Genomic DNA, 17,667 nt, shown 5'->3' with positions numbered 1-17,667 from the left:
GGAGGGCATGCAGCAGCCCAGAGCCCAGGGAAGGGCCTGCATCCTCTTCTGAGAGCTGTCGGATGCCGACCGTGGTACAGGGAAGAGGCTTGTGCCACCACCATCTTCATATCCTGTCCATTTTCTGTAGGAGTGTGTCCACCAGGCAGGTCCAGTGGTCACTTTACTGGTGCACACGTTAGGATGCTGGAGGTCTCCAGCAAATGTCCCAAGAACAGGGTGTCTTACTGCCTACTCTAGGTAGTACAGTGTGAGGGAGATGGTGAGGTTCAGAGGGTTGGGTTAGTTCAAAGACACAAACTGAGAAACGCAAATCCAAGTTCTCACTGTGACCTTGACCTCTGTGAACTGTGTTCTTCCCGTTCTGTGCGGTCCTGGGAAGGGCCCCACAGGGGACTTCTCCATGGGGGAGGGTGGGATGTGATAGAGGGGGAACAGGTTTCTGAACTTTCTGGGAATTATGCGGCCTGGGGTGTCTTGGAAAGGTGCTGTGCTGGCTGGTTGTGTCACCTTGACACAGCTAGAGCCATTGGAGAGGGGGAACCTCGCTGAGAAAATACATCCGTAGGGTTGGGCTGCAGACCAGTCAGTCAGTAGGGGATTCGTTTTCTCAATGAGTGATTATTGGGGGAGGACTCAGCCCACTGTGGGCGTGGCCACCCCGGGGCTGGTGGTCCTGGGTTCTGTAAGAAAGCTGACTAATGTAGGTGGAAGGGTGGAAGTGGAAATAAACTGTTTCCTCCTCTCTGTTGCTTTTTGGTCCAACTGTTTTATCACACAACAGAAAGAAAACCGTGACAGTACAAGTTAGCCTGGTCTACGTGGCAGATTGTACTGAATCAGAAATGTACTTTAGGAACTTCATCCCTGTGAGCTCCTGGATGACCCATGACTGGGGAAGCTTCGTGCAGTCTCTTACGTACTACTTGTCCTTACTAAGTACATGTAGGCCTGCGATGTCTGTCCGCCACACCTGTATGTGGGCCTGAGGATGTCTGTCTGTCCGCCACACCTGTCTGTAGCTGGTTGTTTTTCTCTCTTCACTCCTTGCCCTTCAGGGGTCCACCATGGAGGCTTCATTATTACTTATAAATGGCCGGCCTTAGCTTGGCTTGTTTCTAGTCAGGTTTTCTTAAATTATCCCTTCTATCTATTCCTCTGGGCTTTTCCTTTTCTCCGTTTCTGTATACCTTTCTTTGCTTCTTACTCCATGGCTTGCTGTGAAGCTGGGTAGCCCCTGATGTCTTCCTCTCCTTCCTTGATCTTCTCTTCCCAGATTCTCCTCCTATTTATCCTCTCTGCCTGCCAGTCCCGCCATCCCTCTCCTGCCTTGCTATTGGCCGTTCAGCTCTTTATTAGACCAATCTTGTGTTTTAGACAGGCAAAGCATCACAACTTCACAGAGTTATACAAATGCAACATAAAAGAATGAAACACATCTTCACATCATTAAACAAATATTACACAGAATAAACAAATGTAACAGTATTAAATTAATATTTCACAACATCTGTACCGATGCATATCTGTTATTTGAAGGTCTGGCAGCGATGACTCAGAGGCTCCACATGAAGGAGAGCCTAGGACCACTGCCCAGGACGGCCTACCTGCATCCATCACCAGGCGGGACTGGCTTATTCGAGAGAAACAGCAATTGCAGGTGAGCAGAACAGAATCTTCTAGAGAGCTAGCAGCCCTTTCCTTATCCATGTAAGTCAGATGCAGTGAAGCGGGTTTTGCTTTTTGAAGTGTGAGGGCTCAAAGCAGAGCTAATGGAGTAGCCGGAGGGCATAGAGGAACCTCTTCTACACATGACAGGGTTGCAGCTGCACGGCATTATGGGCCTCAGGACCTACTGGCTCTGCTCTCTGACTGTGGCAGTCAGTGTCTCCTCTCATTATTTGACCCGTAGAAGCTTCCTTTTGAGGGATAGGGAGAGATTTGTGCTCTGGGCATGCTTTGTGGGAATTCCTACCATGGTGGACTCTGGGAAGCAACTGTCAAGGGACATGGATTTACATCTGGCTGAGCACGAGGCTGCACCTGGGATGACCAGCGGGTGTGTGAAAGTCATGCACACATGCACACATGGCACAGAGCAGTGCTGACAGCTGGCCAAGAAGTGTCCAGGGTTAGAATGCTGAATGAGCATCCAAGGTGAGACCAGAGCCAGGAAGAGGTTCCAGAAGTTCTGGAAATAGTCCTGGGGCAGGGACCAAGAAGTAGCGGGGTATGGGACTGCTTGAGCTTAGAGCCTGGAGCAGGACCTGGGAGCCCCGAGAAGCACTGGCTAACAGCATCAGGAGTTCATGGGAGATCCCCAATGAGTAAAGTGGAAAAGCCATCAAATATGATCTTTAACATTGCCCTTGATCCTCCACATGCACCCCCACCCACATGCATGGGCATCCCACTCACACGTGCCTACACGCATGCGAACATAAAAAAGAAGATGTAGGATCATCACGGAGAATGGTTTGCAGTTCCTCCAGAACTTACAAATAGAATTCTTAGGACCCAGTGATCCCACTGTGGTTACACACCTGGAAAGACACGAAAGCACAGACTGGAAATATCTGAGTTACTATAGCTGAAGACTGCCCAAGTGCCCATCGCTGGGTGAATGTGGAGGACAGTGTGTTTTGGCACATAAGCCTGTCATGAAGGACAGATTCTGTAAGATTCTACTTGGAAGGAATACTCCAGTAGGAAAGTAGATTGGTGGGAGTAGGGGTGAGGATGGGGTGGGGGTGGCGGGGGGATGGAGAGTTAGTGTTTAATGGGGACAGTGTTGTGGCTGGATGGTGGGGATGTTTGCATGGTGTGTGTGTGTGTGTGTGTGTGTGTGTGCCTAATCTTACTGAACTGTGCATGCAGAACGGTAGAGAAACTATGTCTTTTGTTAGGTCCCTTTTTACTACAGTTTAAAAAAACTTGAGCCTGTCTTCTCAGTATAGGGAGGCTGAGGCGAAAGTGTCGCTGTACAGCTTGGGTTAAAAGACCAGTCTGGGCCAGCGACGGGGTGTGATGTTGTCTCTAAGAAACAGAAGCAGAAAGCAAACAAAAATGAGAGCAACAAAGAGGGTGGGAGCCAGAGGGGGACGCAGAGTGGTCGGTTGTGAGCCTTTGCTGAGCTTGGGGAGGGTTAGCTCATCTCTCTGTGTCTTTTCTGGGTGGGTACAGGAGTTAGAAGCTGTGGAGAATCTGCGCTGTGGGTGGAGAGAACATTCAGGAGATAGGGAGATATCAGGCTTTAAGCTGTGCTCTTATCAGCTAGGAACAGCGAGGGAACAGGGGGCGTGTCCATTAGCAGAGTCTGGCGTTACATTCGGTTACGTTCTGACTCCTACGTAGCGAGATGGCTATCTGCCCAGCCCTGAGCTCACACTGTGTTCAATTACCTGCTGCTTGTTTATTCCTTGGCCTGGAGACAGTTGATGGTTCTGGATTAACTTAGATTCCAGCTTAATAAATTAGGGCAAATTATGTGTGTGTGTAATTATGTGTGTGTGTGTAATATGTATGTGTGTGTTTGAATGTGGGCACAGGTGCATATGTGTGCACATGTATGTGAAGGACTGAGGTTGATATTTGATATTTACTTCAATCTCCCCTGACCTTGTTTTTTGACACAGGGTTTCTCATTGAATCTAGACTTCACTGATTGGGCTAGACTGGCTGGCTAGCATGTCCCTGACACCTTCCTGTCTTCTGCCTCCCCCACCCCCCAATGCTGGGGTTGCAGATCCATTCTGTGGGTCCCCAACTTTTGCATGGGTTCTGGATGTCAGAACTAGATCTTCATGCCTGCATGGCAGACACTTGACATCTCATAATCCTGGGAAGTAAACTGGCCAGCGTTCTGAAGGACACCGGACTCTGTGACTTGGCAGCATCTTACCCTCTCAGTCCTGCTGACCACACATGCCAAGGATCCTATTTTTCTGTGCATCCTAAGTTCTTGTGTTCGGAGCAGGCTGCCTTTTCCCCTCCTGGGGAGCTTGTGTCGCAGAGTTTGGTATGAGCGGCCAGTGCCCTCATTTGTCCACCAGAAGCACATTCAGGGATCTATCATTTGCTGGGTTCTCAGGCCAAAACCTTGGCTAGCACCTGTCTGTATTTAAAGTGTGGGAAGAAGGGGATGTTTTCCCTCCTGCCAGCTCAACAGAAACATAAAGCTGGCATGATTTTTCCAGTTCAGCAAACTTCTGGAATTTGCCTGCCTCAAAAAGGGGTGGGGTGGAGGGCTTCGCGACCGTGGTGCATATGGCCTGTTCTCAGTTAACCAAGTCATTATCGGCAGAGCAGGGTTAATGGATGAAATCTGTTCCCCCATTCTCTGCAGAAGGAAATGGAAGCTCTCCAGTCAAGGATGTCTGAGCTGGAAGTGAAAGAGCAACAGCTGAGCCGAGAGCTGGAGGAGCAGGAGACGCTGCTCCGGTGGCAGGGCTGTGACCTGATGCCACTGGTGGCCCAGCTGTCTCCAGGCCAGCTGCAGGAAATCAGCAAGGCCTTGGGAGAGATGCTGACCTCTGCTGCCCAGGCTCCTCTCCGCGTGGAGCCGCCTGAAGCCCTCAGGAGGTACTGGTGACTTTCTAACTGGTTTTCCAACTCTTTCACCTGTTCATTGCAACGATGTTGCTGTTCATTGTCCACAGGTGCTTCTCAGTCAGTCTGTTTGCTTAGTGTGAGTGCTGGTGGTGTTTTGACATAAGATTCTTCACTGTGGGGGCGGGACTCTGTTCTGAGCCCTGGGAGTTAGCACCCAGTCCACCCAATCCCCAGCTGCCAGCACTGCCCTCTCTCCAATAGGCAGTTTCCATCATTCCAAGGGGCTGGCTTGGTTTTCCTTCTCCCTCCCTCCCACCTTTGGGGTCAGTTGAAGAGAGATTTTTGACATTGGCTTTTGCTGAAGACAGTTATCTGGAGAGAGACAGATTTCACTTCTAAGAGATAGGGTGTGACATTGGAAGAGTTGTGACCTGGGGGATAGGGCATGGCATTGAAGGGCAAGTGTGACCTGGGGGATAGGGCATGGCATTGAAGGGCAAGTGTGACCTGGGGAATAGAGCATGACATTGGAAGAGTATTACCTGGGCTGGGGAGATGTTCAGTTACAAAAATATTTACCGCCCAAGCATAAGGACCTGATCTTGGATCCCCAGAACCCACATAGAAATCTGGGTGTAGTGTAACCCCATTTCTGGGGGTGCAGACTCAGGAGGATCCCTAAGGCTTGCTGGCCAGCCAGTTTAGCTGAATTGGTGAGCTCTAGGTTCAGTGATCCTATATTATAAAAATGAGATGAAATGTGATTGAGGAAGATCTCTCTCTCTCTCTCTCTCTCTCTCTCTCTCTCTCTCTCTCACACACACACACACACACAAACAAACAAACAAATAAAAAACTCCTAAACCAAGAAACCAAAATCAACCAAAAACAAAACAAAACAAAAATCAAATCCAAACAAAGGAACACACAAACCAAGAGGGCAGAGTTTTTATCAGGGCCATAGGAATGAATGAGTTTTTATCATAGTCATGGGGATGAGTGAGCTTGTGTTGCTGCTGTTGCTGGCTCAACCATCAGCAATGCGTGGTGCTGGGCAGAGCGTCACCTTGTGGGTTACATCTATTATGCTGTCTGTTTTACAGATAGGGAAAGGAAGTTTAAGAAAGTTAATAATTAAAAAAAATGGATAATTTGCCCAAAGCATTAGTAGGAGAAAAAACAGACTGCCATTCCTGCTTTCTCAAACGTGGGTCTCAGCTATCACAATGTGGGTCTTTCCCGTGTTTTACCTTGTGGAGAGCTTGTGAAACACACACATGCACATCTACTAGGTTGTTATTTGTTTGTTTGTTTATTTATGAGACAGAGTCTCACTGTGTACCTCAGGCTGGCTTCTAGTTCTCTGTGTAGCTCAGGCTAGCCTTGTGAACTTGGAACCCTCCTGTTTCTGCCTCCTCCGTGGTCTAATCTACCTGTTGCTCTTCAGGGGTTTAAATCTCATTCTGGAGACGCAGGGAAGACACACTTCATATGCAGGAAAGAGGTGCCTGTGCACAGACAGGGATGTCTATAGGGCTCAGGACTCTTTTGGGTAACTCTGCTCCACCTGGGGGATCCTCATCCTGGGATTCCTGACTGACTTGGGGACTAATGATGGCACTATTTGGGGGGACTTTCTAGTCTCAGCTAGCCTCAAACTTGTGGCAGTCCTCCCCTTTTCACCTCATGAGTTCTGGGGTTCATCACCACACCTGGTTAGAACAACATGGCAGCTGTTACCACCCACAAACTTGACAGCATCAATGGAAGCCAGCTGCAGACTCAAGGTGCTTCCTGGCATCAAGCAAGGGTAACCATGGAGAGGGTCCTTCCATGGATGAGCCAGGTCAGGTCTTACATGGGAACTCCTTAAGAACAGGGGTATTCCGAGACTGCTACTCATACCTCTGCTGGCACAAGGCTGACCAAAGCCTGATGGGCATCTAGTGCTTTAAAAGATATACTTTGAGCCTGGTGGCTTTAATCCCAGCACTCAGGAAGCAGAGGCAGACAGATCTCTGTGAGTTCGAGGCCAGCCTGGTCTACAAGAGCTAGTTCTGGGACAGGCTCCAAAGCTACAGAGAAACCCTGTCTCATATATATATATATATATATATATATATATATATATATATATATATATTATACAGTTTGAGAATTTCATAGTGTATGCAATGAATTTTGATCATATCTACCCCTGTCTTGTCCCCTCCAGTTCCTCCTGGGTCCCTTCCAATGTCTTCTTCATGTCCTTTTTAAATAATTCACTAAATCCAGTAACCTCTACCTGTATACACATAGGTATGAGGTCACCAACCAGAGCAGGGCAACCCAAGGGAGACCTCACTTCTAAGAAACTGACTTTCCTCTACTGTCCATTGATGGCCAGTAGCCGAAAGCACCAGGACGATGGCCAGGAAGTCAGTCAGCAGCCAGGAAGTTGACAGGACACAGAAACACAGAAGCCATGTAAAATACTAGGAGCATTGTGGACAGATGGTGACCGACGCTGATGAGGTTGTGGAGGAAACAGAGCCCATGTTCGCTGCTGGAGGAAGCGCAAAATGGAAGAGCTGATGTGGAAATCAGCGTGGAGGCTTCTCAAGACACTAAATATAGTAGCCCAAGTAACCTCGCTATGTCACTCCAAGGCATCTACTCGAAGACTGCCTCCTCCCACAGAGATACTTGCACATCCGTGACCATGGCGGCTGTTGACAGAAGCTGGGGCAAGGAATAAGCCTGAGTGTCCACCGGCTGAGGAGTGGCACATAGACAATGGGGTTTCATTTGGCTGTAAAGAAAAAAGAAAATTTAAAATGTGTAGGAAAATGGAAAGAATTGGAAGAAATTACATCAAATGATGCTCCGGAAAGACAAACCCCACGTGTTCTCTCTTATACGTGAACTCTAACTTCTAATTTTCAGATATGCATATTTATGTGGGAGTGAGGGGGCAGAGGTCAGGACACTGGAAAGGGGCCCATGAGAGGGCAAAAGAGACTTTCAGGAATGGGTGTGGAGAGGGCGATAAAGTATAGTGACACAGGGAAGGGGATTGTCCCTTAGGGTTGTAGATGTTAGACCTAGACAGACGGCAGCATGGCAGGGGCTTGGAGAGAGTCTGGGCCCATGTGGCAGTATGCGTACCCTTCTGTGGGTCTCAGAGGAAGGCGAGGAGTATCGCATAATCTACAGAGCCAGGCAGAAGCTAATTCCTGGGTGGCAGCAGGAGGGAGGGGGTCCTGCATTCCAGGAAGGAATGGGTGAGCCCAGGAATGCGAGGGGCAGGAGTGTATTTCATTAATGGGTGTTATCGGGTAGCATGTGGCACCTTTGGCTCTCCAATATCCTGGAGTCTGATAACTTAGCCCTGTAGACTTCCTTTGGGGAAATAAGATTTATGGCACCTGCCATTCTCCAGGAATCAGGCACTGGGGAGTCCGTTAGGGGATTGCAGATTCAGGGGATCTTGGTTGGGGGCATGCTGTTTCCTTCAGTGCAGTCTGAGACTGCTATGGACTGATAGGACCCTGTCAGTCCCTCACCCAAACTTAACGTGATGGAAATGGAAGGGGGGGGGGGGTTGGGAATGGAAGGGGGCAGGGGCGGGAGAATCTTACTGGAATTGTTAGGGTCAGGGTGTGGGCCTTGGCAGCTGAGCACCTGTTCTCAGTAGAGCAGTTAGAGAGACAGATAATAACGAAAGCAGGGAGAGGGGTTTGGTCAATGTGGTCCTGCTGGGAAGAGGAACAGGGAAGTGCAGTGACCCCTCAAGCTCATCGTCAGGGTCCTGACAGGAGGTTTAGGTTCATAGAGGGCAAGAGTGTGCGTAGCTAAGCAGCGCTGGTCACAGTGTGGTCCTGTCCATCACTGCCCTGTTGGTTCTCAGCTCCATCCTGTCCTGTGGGTGGTCTGACAGGTTGTCAGAACCGCGTGACATCTTTCTAGGGGACACCTCTGACTGGCTTCAACTCTCTCCTTATCCAGTGTGAGACTGCTGATAGCCGAAAGCTGATGGCCTAAGGAAGGCACGCGAGTGTCTCCCTGGAGTACCGTCATCCCTGCAAGTTCATTTAGAAGATGGGGGGATCACGAGGAACAAACCGGGGTGGGGAGGAACGACCAGCGTTAGACACGCATGAAAATACCATGTGCTAAGTAAAAGTTAAATTTAAAAAGAGCTAGGATCTTACTTGACATCTCAACCCTGGGCTTGAAAAGAGCTCGGAGGTGTCTTATAATTTTTTAAAAGATGCATTTGATTTATTTTACCTGTGTGGCTGTTTTGCCTGCATGTATATCCTGTGCCACATGCGTGCCCGGTGCCCACAGAAGAGGGTATTGGATTCTTGGGACTGGAGTTGCAGGCACTTGTGAGCCACCATGTTAGCACTGGGAAGGGAACCTTGCTGGTCTGTGCCTGCTAGAGCAGCGGGGGTCCCTAACCCTAGACTCATCTCTCCAGGCTCTGCACTTGCCTTTGCTCCTCAGACCTCCTCTGATGCAGGTGTCTGGAAGGAACCTAATGTTCGTTTCATCCCAGGCTGGTTCCATCAACTCTGTTGGTAGTGGGGCTGGGATGTACCAGGGGGACAGGGATGGTGAAGAAAAGGGGATCGAAGCCTGAGGTGACAGTTTCCTGTTTTCTGGGGGCTGCATCTGTGCATGCCTGTTCCGCCTACTTGGAATGGGGAGGAGGGGTGTGGCGATTCGAGCTCATTGCTCTCCAGTGCTGCCAGCTGTACCTCCCCGGCTGTGCTTCACCCTCCAGCGGAGGGCAGCCTGGAACCTTGTCTAGCGTGCATCTGGCTCCCTGTACATCGAGACGAGGGTAATCATAGTAATAACAACAGCAGGCTGGTGCGAGGCTTTCTGGCATTCTGCAGGGATGCCTGGCTGCTGACGTTGGTGTGGCTGAGTTCTTCACCATTCAGCTGCCGGGACTTTGCGTGCTCCGTGTGAAATGCGTTCTGGCAGCTCACGGATGACCTGTCTAGTTGTGCATTTGGAAGAAACATGTCGCATCTTTTTACAAACTGTTGGTATAAACTGTGAAACACTCCAATCCCCGCTTATCAGAAACCTGGCTGGGTTTCGCTTGTGGGGGTTTGGATGCTTCCATAGCACAGCTGGGCTGGGAAGGCAGAGGCCAGGCCTGCTGTGGCTCTTTCCTCCTTAGCTCGGGGCCCAGAGGCTCTGAGATGAGACAGTGACCTGGGGGTGGGTGCTGCACAGGGCACCTTGGCATCCCCATCACACCAGGCTAGGGCTTCTTGCAAGTGAGATTCAAATTCGTCAAAGTCGGCAGGTCACAACTGACTGGAAACAGAATTGGTCATCTTCTGTTCCTCAAATTCATATCCTATCAGAGTGGGGAGACCCAGGGTGGCAACAAGGCTGGTGTTGGAAGACCGACCTCTGAATCAGGGAGGTATGGCAGAGAATCCCTGAGAAGGGTGTGTGGAAATTGCCAATGCAGGAACCTGCCCCATTGCTATCCCCAAGGGATGGTGGGAGGGCCACCTACCTGTCAAGTTGGGCAGTATGCCAAGTCAGCCCTCAGCCAAGAAGCCATCTCCAATCTGTGCCCCATTTCTGGGGGTGGCGGGTGTTGTTTAACCTTCATTTCTGGGTTCTCTTTGGATTCTCTGCCCCTGCCTCTCAGCTGACTTGTTTGTCACGGACAATGACCTCTGGACTGTGAAAGCATCTGAACTCACCCGGAGGAAGATGAGGTTTCTCGATGCCAAGACTATGTTTGATGAGACTCTCTGTCCTCCCAACCTTCTTCTCTCTTCCTCCTCCCCTCCCTCCCCCGTCTCCCTCCGTCATTTTCTAGGACACCTTGCTTTCTAAGAACTCACGAGGTAGGCAAATACCTGCCATGAAAGTAAATGTGTTGACCTTAATGCCGAGAAATATGACTCCCGTGAGGGAGAACGCGTAGCGTTGGGAACGGTTGTGATGACTTTCCCGCTGCCATGATAAATGCCATAACAAAATCGGCTCAGAGGAAAATGAGGGCGTGTTAGCTTATGATCCCAGAAGGATGGAGTTCAGCATGGCAGGGAAGATGGGCATCAGGCAGGAGCAGGAAGCTGGCCCGTCACGTTCCAGCTTCACATAGGAGGCTGAGAATGAGAGTAAGAAGCAGGATGAGGCTATAACCCTGAGAGCCTACCCTTCTGCACAGCGCCACCTCCTAAAGGTTCCTTAATTTTCTCAAATGGGCAGGGAGTTAGGGAAGGAGAAATAAAGATAAAACAGGTTAACTAAGTGAGAACCAATGCACGTGAGACCAGATGGCCTGACAGCAACTGAGGAATCCGGAAGTTCTATCTGGCTCCAAGGCATTCCAACTGAATAGAAGAGCCGTTTCAAGCCTGGGATCTTCAGAGTGATGTCTAAGGACCTCTCCACCCCAGCAGAGATGCATGGCTTTCTGCTGGGTAATTCCCTGGACTCTACACTGCCCTAGCGCTTCAGATCAAACTTGAAGACAAGTTCAGGCCAGCCTCTTAAATCAACAGCTAAACATTTCTCAGGGTGATAACGATGGGAAACTAGAAGGAAGAATTTTAATGTAACCCTGTGCATCCAAGGTGTTGGAGAAAGAGAAAGACCTTGTTGAACTGGCCCCTGGAGGGTCTGCAAAAGCCAAATAAACACTAAGCTAACTTTGGAGGATAAAGTGTGAGGGGTTCAGTCAGGAAAGTGCTTGAGTACAAACATGAAGACCTGAGTTTGGATCCCTAGCACCCATGTTAAAGTGTGCACCTGTAATCCCAGCCCTGGAGAGGCAGAGAGTAGATTCTTAGGGGCCCACTGGCCAACTGACCTAGCCAAGTTGGGGTTCTTTAGGGTCAGTGTGAGATTCTGTCTCAAAACATGGGGTAAACAGTGCTTGAGGAAGGCATTTAATGTCAACCTCTGGCCTTACAGGCATCTATACACGTGCCCATGCGTGAACACTATACACACCATCCTTACACACTCACTAAGCAAATAAAACTTCAGTTTTGGTGGGAGTGGATATAGATGCAAGCTGTGCCTGAGATATGCCAGTTTACCAGTGAGGACGGGCACAGAGAGATGGTGTGGATGTATCTATAGCACATATGGCTATATTCATATATGTGTACCTATGTTTATGTATCTTTTACATTTGTTTGTACATGCATATGTGTGTGCATGTATGGATGTAATGTGCATATGTCTGTGTATTCATTTGTCCATGTGTGTACACGTGTGTGCATGTGTATGCATGAGTGCCTAAAGCATGTGCATATGTCTTTGTGCATGTGTATATATATATATATATGTGTGTGTGTGTGTGTGTATGTATACATGGGTGTGCATATATGTGTGTGTGTGTGTGTGTGCTTTTCCTTACTCAAACTGTCAAATTCAAGAGAGTTTAGACAATCCAGTAAGTTGAGTATTGGCTCCTTTACTTGGTTCCTGTAGCTCAGGAAACCTCCAGGGAAGGTGGGAAATCCTTGTGTGTATGCCTGTCTCTCCAATTTGTTATACTTTAAGGAAAGCTTATATATGGTTGTATCTTATTAAAAAAAGAGTTCATGGCCCAGCACTGAGGAGGCAGAGCAGGTGAATCTCTGTGAGTTCAAGGCCAGCCAGGGATACATAGAGAAATCAAATACATAAAAAAAGGAAAAACGGTCATGGTCCTGTAACTCGTTATCCCAACCCCACTTTGCTGAGCTGGCAGAAGCTGAACTTCGTGAATGGGACTTGGGGTAGCAAAGTGTGGGATCCTAGTTCAACTTTCGATGCAAACAAGGACTTTGAAGTTCAGAGAAAGAACCAGGAAGGAGGTTGTGGTAATTTGAATGTAATGGCCTCCCATAGGCTCATAGGGAGTGGCACCATTAGGAGGCAGGGCTTTGTTGTGGTTGTGGCCTTGTTGGAGGAAGTGTGTCACTGTGGGGGTGGGCTTTGAGCTCTCTTCTGCTTAAGCTTTGCTTAGTGTGACAATCTACTTCCTATTGCCTTCTGATCAAGATGTAGCCAGCATCATGTCTGCTTTCATGCCGCCATGCTCCCTGCCGTGACGATAATGGACTGCACCTCTGAACTATAAGCCGCCGCCTCAGTTAAATGTTTCCGTGAATAAGAGTTGCCGTGGTCATGGTGTCTCTTCACAGCATCAGAAACCCTAACTAAGACAGAGGTGAAGCCCAGAGCATCTAGAAGGAGACTCAAGAGTCAGCATTTCCCTGCTGGTTCACAGTGACCCTTTTCTTTCTTCTCCTTTGCTTAGTAGCAAAGCAGACATCCGCTGGAATATTTCTCTCTATTTAAAGTGTCTGCTCCTGATTGTCGTCAGACTCCTATGAAGTCTTGTTTGCTGTTATACAGGCATGCTGGGTATCTGGGTGATGTGTTAAGAGACTTTTCTGGAGACAGCTTTATCCTCTTCTGGGAGTCCAGATGTGCCTGTCCTCTGTCTGCCTTACTGCCCGGGTCAGCCCTGTCCTCCAAGTGGATAGAAGAGGGGGCATGCTCACTGAAGCTGGCACACGGGCACTGGAACCTGCCTCTTGGCATGCATCTCTGTCCACTGCACCACACTGCCTGTCCCAGGAGCACAGGCCTCAGCTAGCCAGCCCCTGACAAGGCTGTAAGGAACAGTCCTGATGTATTTTTTGCACCCTGTCTTGCCTCAGTGAGCTCTCCCAAGTCTGGAGGAATTCCAGGCACTTCTGTCCTCTGCCCCACAGGCGTCCTACTGATGCTGTGTGACATTATCAGTGAGGACATAAGGGTTTCAGGAGGGAAAAGGCCAAGTGGATAAAGCCTCATTTCGACAGCAGTGTTCTTGTCACCGTCCGACCCACTTGTCCTCTCTGGAAAGGACTAAGCAGTGATTGGCAAGGTTGTTAATGTCAACCGAGTCCCGTTTTCTGTTCGGCTGAAGACCCAAGTAGCCAGCATGCTTGTCGCGGCTGTCACTATGCCCTTTCTGCCATCTCTTGTTTGCTTTGGGAACCGTCTGTCATTCTTAAACTAAGTTTTGCTAGACAAGGAAGGTAGTGGGATTGGGGCAGGGGGAGAGAAAGGAGACAGAGAAGACTGGGGACAAGGACAGTCCGTCCTGTAGCTTTGTACAAAAGTCAGACTTCCACACAGGCAGCTCTGGGGATAAAGCTGTGTGCTGGGGTAGCAGGGTCTGGGGTAGGACCCCTGCACTAACAGACAACTCTCCCAGCCTCCCTTTCTTTCTTCCTCCTGCTTTCCCTCCCTTCCTTTTTCCTTCCCTCTGCCCCTCTCTCCCTTCCTCTTTTCCCCCTTGACAAACCAGCGTGCAGATCCTGAATAACACAACACACATGGTCAATCTTAGTGGAGACTGAGGATCCTGTTTGTGTGAGTTCACTTGGGCTTCCATAACAGCAGGGGTGGGAAGACTTGGCAGCTGTCACTGTATGGGAGTGGAGGCTAAAGTCTAGGATCAAGATGTCTGAGGGCCTCTGACTCGCAGACCTTCTGCCCTGAATCCGCATAGGAAGTTCCCATCCCCTCCCTCTCACCCTTCCTCTCTCCTCCTCCTCCTCCTCCTCCTCCTCCTCCTCCTCCTCCTCCTCCTCCTCCTCCTCTTTTTCTTGTTCTTCATGTCTGCATGATTGTGTGTGTATGTACGCACGCGTGTGTAGGACAGAAGCCAACCTCAGGTGTTTTCCACAGTAGCTCTCTACCTTGTTTTTGGAGCCTAGGCCCCTCCCTAAACCTGAAGCATATACCACCACACCAGGTTTTAAAAAATATTTTCTTTTCCTTTTACTTTGAGTGTGGGTGTTTTGCCTTCATGTATGTTTATGTACAACATACATGCAGTGTCCAGAAGGGTAAAAAGATACCCCGAATCTGGAGTTACAGACAGCTGTAAGCTGCCATGTGGATGCTAGGAATTGAACCTGGGTCTTTTGGAAAAGTAACCAATGCTCCTAATTGCTGAACCATCTTCCCACTCCATGGCTTTTATAAATACCTGGTTCTGTGTGCGGAACTCAGGCTCTCATGCTTGTGTGCCAAGCTCTTCACCAGCCAAGACGTCTCCCAGCCCAGACTCTGCCATTTCTAGGACAGTCTGTAACTGGAAGTTTCTCTCCTGCTCACCAGTTCTTGAATAACCACTCTGAGGCTTAATATTAATTACAAACTGTTTGACCTATTGGCTTAGGTTTATTATTAACTAGCTCTTACAACTTTAACCCATTTCAATTATTCCTTATTTTTTCACGAGCTCGTGGCTTGTTACCTCACATCTTGCTTCTTTAGCAGCTGCTGGCATCTCCCTGACTCTGCCTTCTTTCTCCCTATATCTGTTTGGATTGCCCACCTAGCTATATTCTGCTCTGCCATAGGCCAAAGCAGCTTCTTTATGTGGTAGTGAAACATATTCACAGCATACAGAGGGGCATTCCACATCAGCAGTTGTGAATGAAGAGGTTAGTTTCTGTAAATGGGTCCTCTGGGTAGACGACTTCTGAATCCCAGTGCAGCACCTTTTGATCTGAAGGGGCAGCTCACGGTCTGTTTGCTTATTGAGACAAAATATCACGCGGCCCAGGTGGGCTTTGAATGTCCTGGGAAGCCAGGGATGACCTTGAACTCCCCATCCTCCTTCCCCCACCTTCCAGGTGCTGGGATCACAGGCATGAATCACCACACCAGATCTGAAGGGATGGTTCTTATTTGTCTTGATCAGTGTGTAATCTTAGTGAAACACAGCGACAAACTTTGCTCCTGACATACGTGGAACCCTTGTCAACGTGTAACTGCTATAATGTAGTTCCAGTGAGTATCCGTGCTCCTGGGGACTGCAGTGTGGTGTCAGCAGCATCACCTGTGGGTGGAGTTAGCGTGGCTCTCTGTACTTCAGACACCTCTGTCCTGTTAGCACAGACCCTCTGTTACCTCTGCTGTACGCTGGGTTCTGTGAAATACGAAAAATAGCTTGAAAATGGTTAGTGCATTATACACGGATTCATAGCTGTCCCCCAACATTGCTTCCACTCTGTGTATCCCCCGGGGATACAACTAATGTTCATATTAGCCTGAGCAGCACATAATTAGGAGAATAAATCTACTGAAAAAAGTAATATAGCATAAATTAAATAAATTAAATATAAATCAAATCCGATATAAAACAATACATTCAATTATCCGCATCACTACCTCCTCCTCTCACAGAGATATCTGAGTTGAAGCTCATTTTCCTGCTACGATAAGGCTAGAGCAGAGCCCAGAGCAACAAGCTGAGCCCACCCCCGAAAAGGTGGTGTCTGACCCGCTTTTCACTCGGGACCTGTGACATTTGGTGAAGGTGCTTGAGGCCAGCTTAGCTTTAGACCTGGGAAGAGAGCCTGCTGTCTGTTTTAATATATAAGTTCAGGAGCTAGTTTTTTCGGTGTGTTAGGAAATACATATTGTGCTGTTAAGTGTATATATATATATATATATATATATATATATATATACACACATATATACACATATATATCACAACACAATAACTACAGCAGCACAGCCTGTTATACTGTGAAGTTCTCGAAGGTTCTGTATGTGGAAAGTCACTGGTTAAGAGGGTACCAGCTGATGGGCTAGGACTGTAGCTCAGTTGGCAGGATGCCCGCATAGCATGCACCAAGCCCTGAGTTTGACCCTAGCTCCACAAAAGCTTAGTGCTGTGCTGCACTCTTGTGATCCCGGCACCCAGGACACAGAGATGCGAGGATCTCAATTTCAAGGTCATCTTGCACCGTATTGTGAGTTTAAGGTTAGCTTGACCTTCCTGAAACTCTACCAAAAAGCAAAACAAGCAAGCAAATAAACAGGTAGATCATCCAGTGATCTCAGCAGAGACAGGCAAAACACTCTGGCTGAAGAAGGGTCACACGTGTGACAGCAGGCTCCAGAGTCCTTCTCACGAGGGAATGAAGCCAGCAGGTGGATGCTGTTCACGTGGAACTTAAGACATCGCGTGAACAAACCAGTATACGAAGAGAAGTAGTTAGCATAGCTGAGACTCGAAGGCATGTCCAACATTTTGCCTTATGGAAGACGTTCTTATCTACAAGGTTCTCGGAACAAAGTACCCCATAGTGTTTTAAGTAATGTTATGATTATGTGTTGGGGCGTCCATAGTTATCCTGGTGGGCCTCAGGTTGGACACACCTGGGAAGAGATGCCGGCTGACTCAGACACTCTTGAGAAAAATGATATATGTGTGTCTGTTTGCTCACACTGAGGCTCAATGCAGAGGCACTGGCATTACTTCTTGAATTGCTGACCTGCCCAGTCAGATGCCAACAGTTCTCTGCCACGGTGGCCCACTCCTTTAGGAAGCTGGTTAAAGGACTCCGGGTCTTCTGTAACCAGGGTGGCTCCTTCCATCTTTGCTCTGGAAATGAAGACAGATTGTGTGTGCACTGGCTGGCATGAAATTCTCTATGTAGACCAGGCTGGCTTCAAACTCACAGAGATTCGCCCGCCCCTGCCTCCCAAGTGCTGGGATTGAATGTGTGCTGCTATGCCTGGCTTACCATTTCATGTGATGAGCCTGGAACTCCTCAAGTAGGCTAGACTGGGTGGCTGTGAGCCACAGGGATTCTCTTGTCTCTATCTCCTCAGGGCTGGACTACAAATGTCTACCACCATGCCTGATTTATTTATGTGAGTTTGGGGAATCAAATCCAGGTTCTCATGCTTGTATGGCAATCACTGTATTGATGGCTCCAGCTCCCCAGCCCCTGAAGACAGAGTTTTAATGGCAGTCTAAGTAAAGCATGTTTAGAGAGGGGATCTGCGTTAGTTCTGTGGCTGTGCCAACTCAGCCAGGTGTTACCTTCTTCTTGATCCTTTTCAGCTCCTCAGGTGATGGAAGGTTCCTATGGGTAGTGTCTTACATGTATAGAGCTCCACCTTGGTGGCACGAAGACCTATGTTCTGTTCTAATTCTTCTAGCCTCCAGGAAAAGACAAAATCACTGAACATGGCCATTAGAGACATCACCGCTCAGGTAAGCCCACTCCTCCTCCCATTTCCTTCTAACCTAATTTCACGTCCAGATCACAAAGGGCTTAGGCTCTA

General features: G+C 48.7%; 1 protein-coding gene across 1 annotated transcript in view; it reads left to right on the top strand.

Moving 5' to 3' along the window:
• Disc1 (DISC1 scaffold protein) overlaps positions 1-17,667 on the top strand; it is a 162,741-nt gene that overhangs the window by 54,003 nt on the left and 91,071 nt on the right. The window contains exons 5-7 of the mRNA XM_057753351.1: positions 1,540-1,660; positions 4,346-4,581; positions 17,542-17,596. Of these exons, the coding sequence (XP_057609334.1) occupies positions 1,540-1,660; positions 4,346-4,581; positions 17,542-17,596 (412 nt within the window). The remainder of the gene's footprint in view (positions 1-1,539; positions 1,661-4,345; positions 4,582-17,541; positions 17,597-17,667) is intronic.

Source organism: Chionomys nivalis, chromosome 21, assembly GCF_950005125.1.
Source record: "Chionomys nivalis chromosome 21, mChiNiv1.1, whole genome shotgun sequence".
Classification (NCBI taxonomy): Eukaryota; Metazoa; Chordata; class Mammalia; order Rodentia; family Cricetidae; genus Chionomys; species Chionomys nivalis.
Note: the sequence above shows the minus strand (reverse complement) of the source record. Positions and strands in the feature narration are given on the sequence as shown.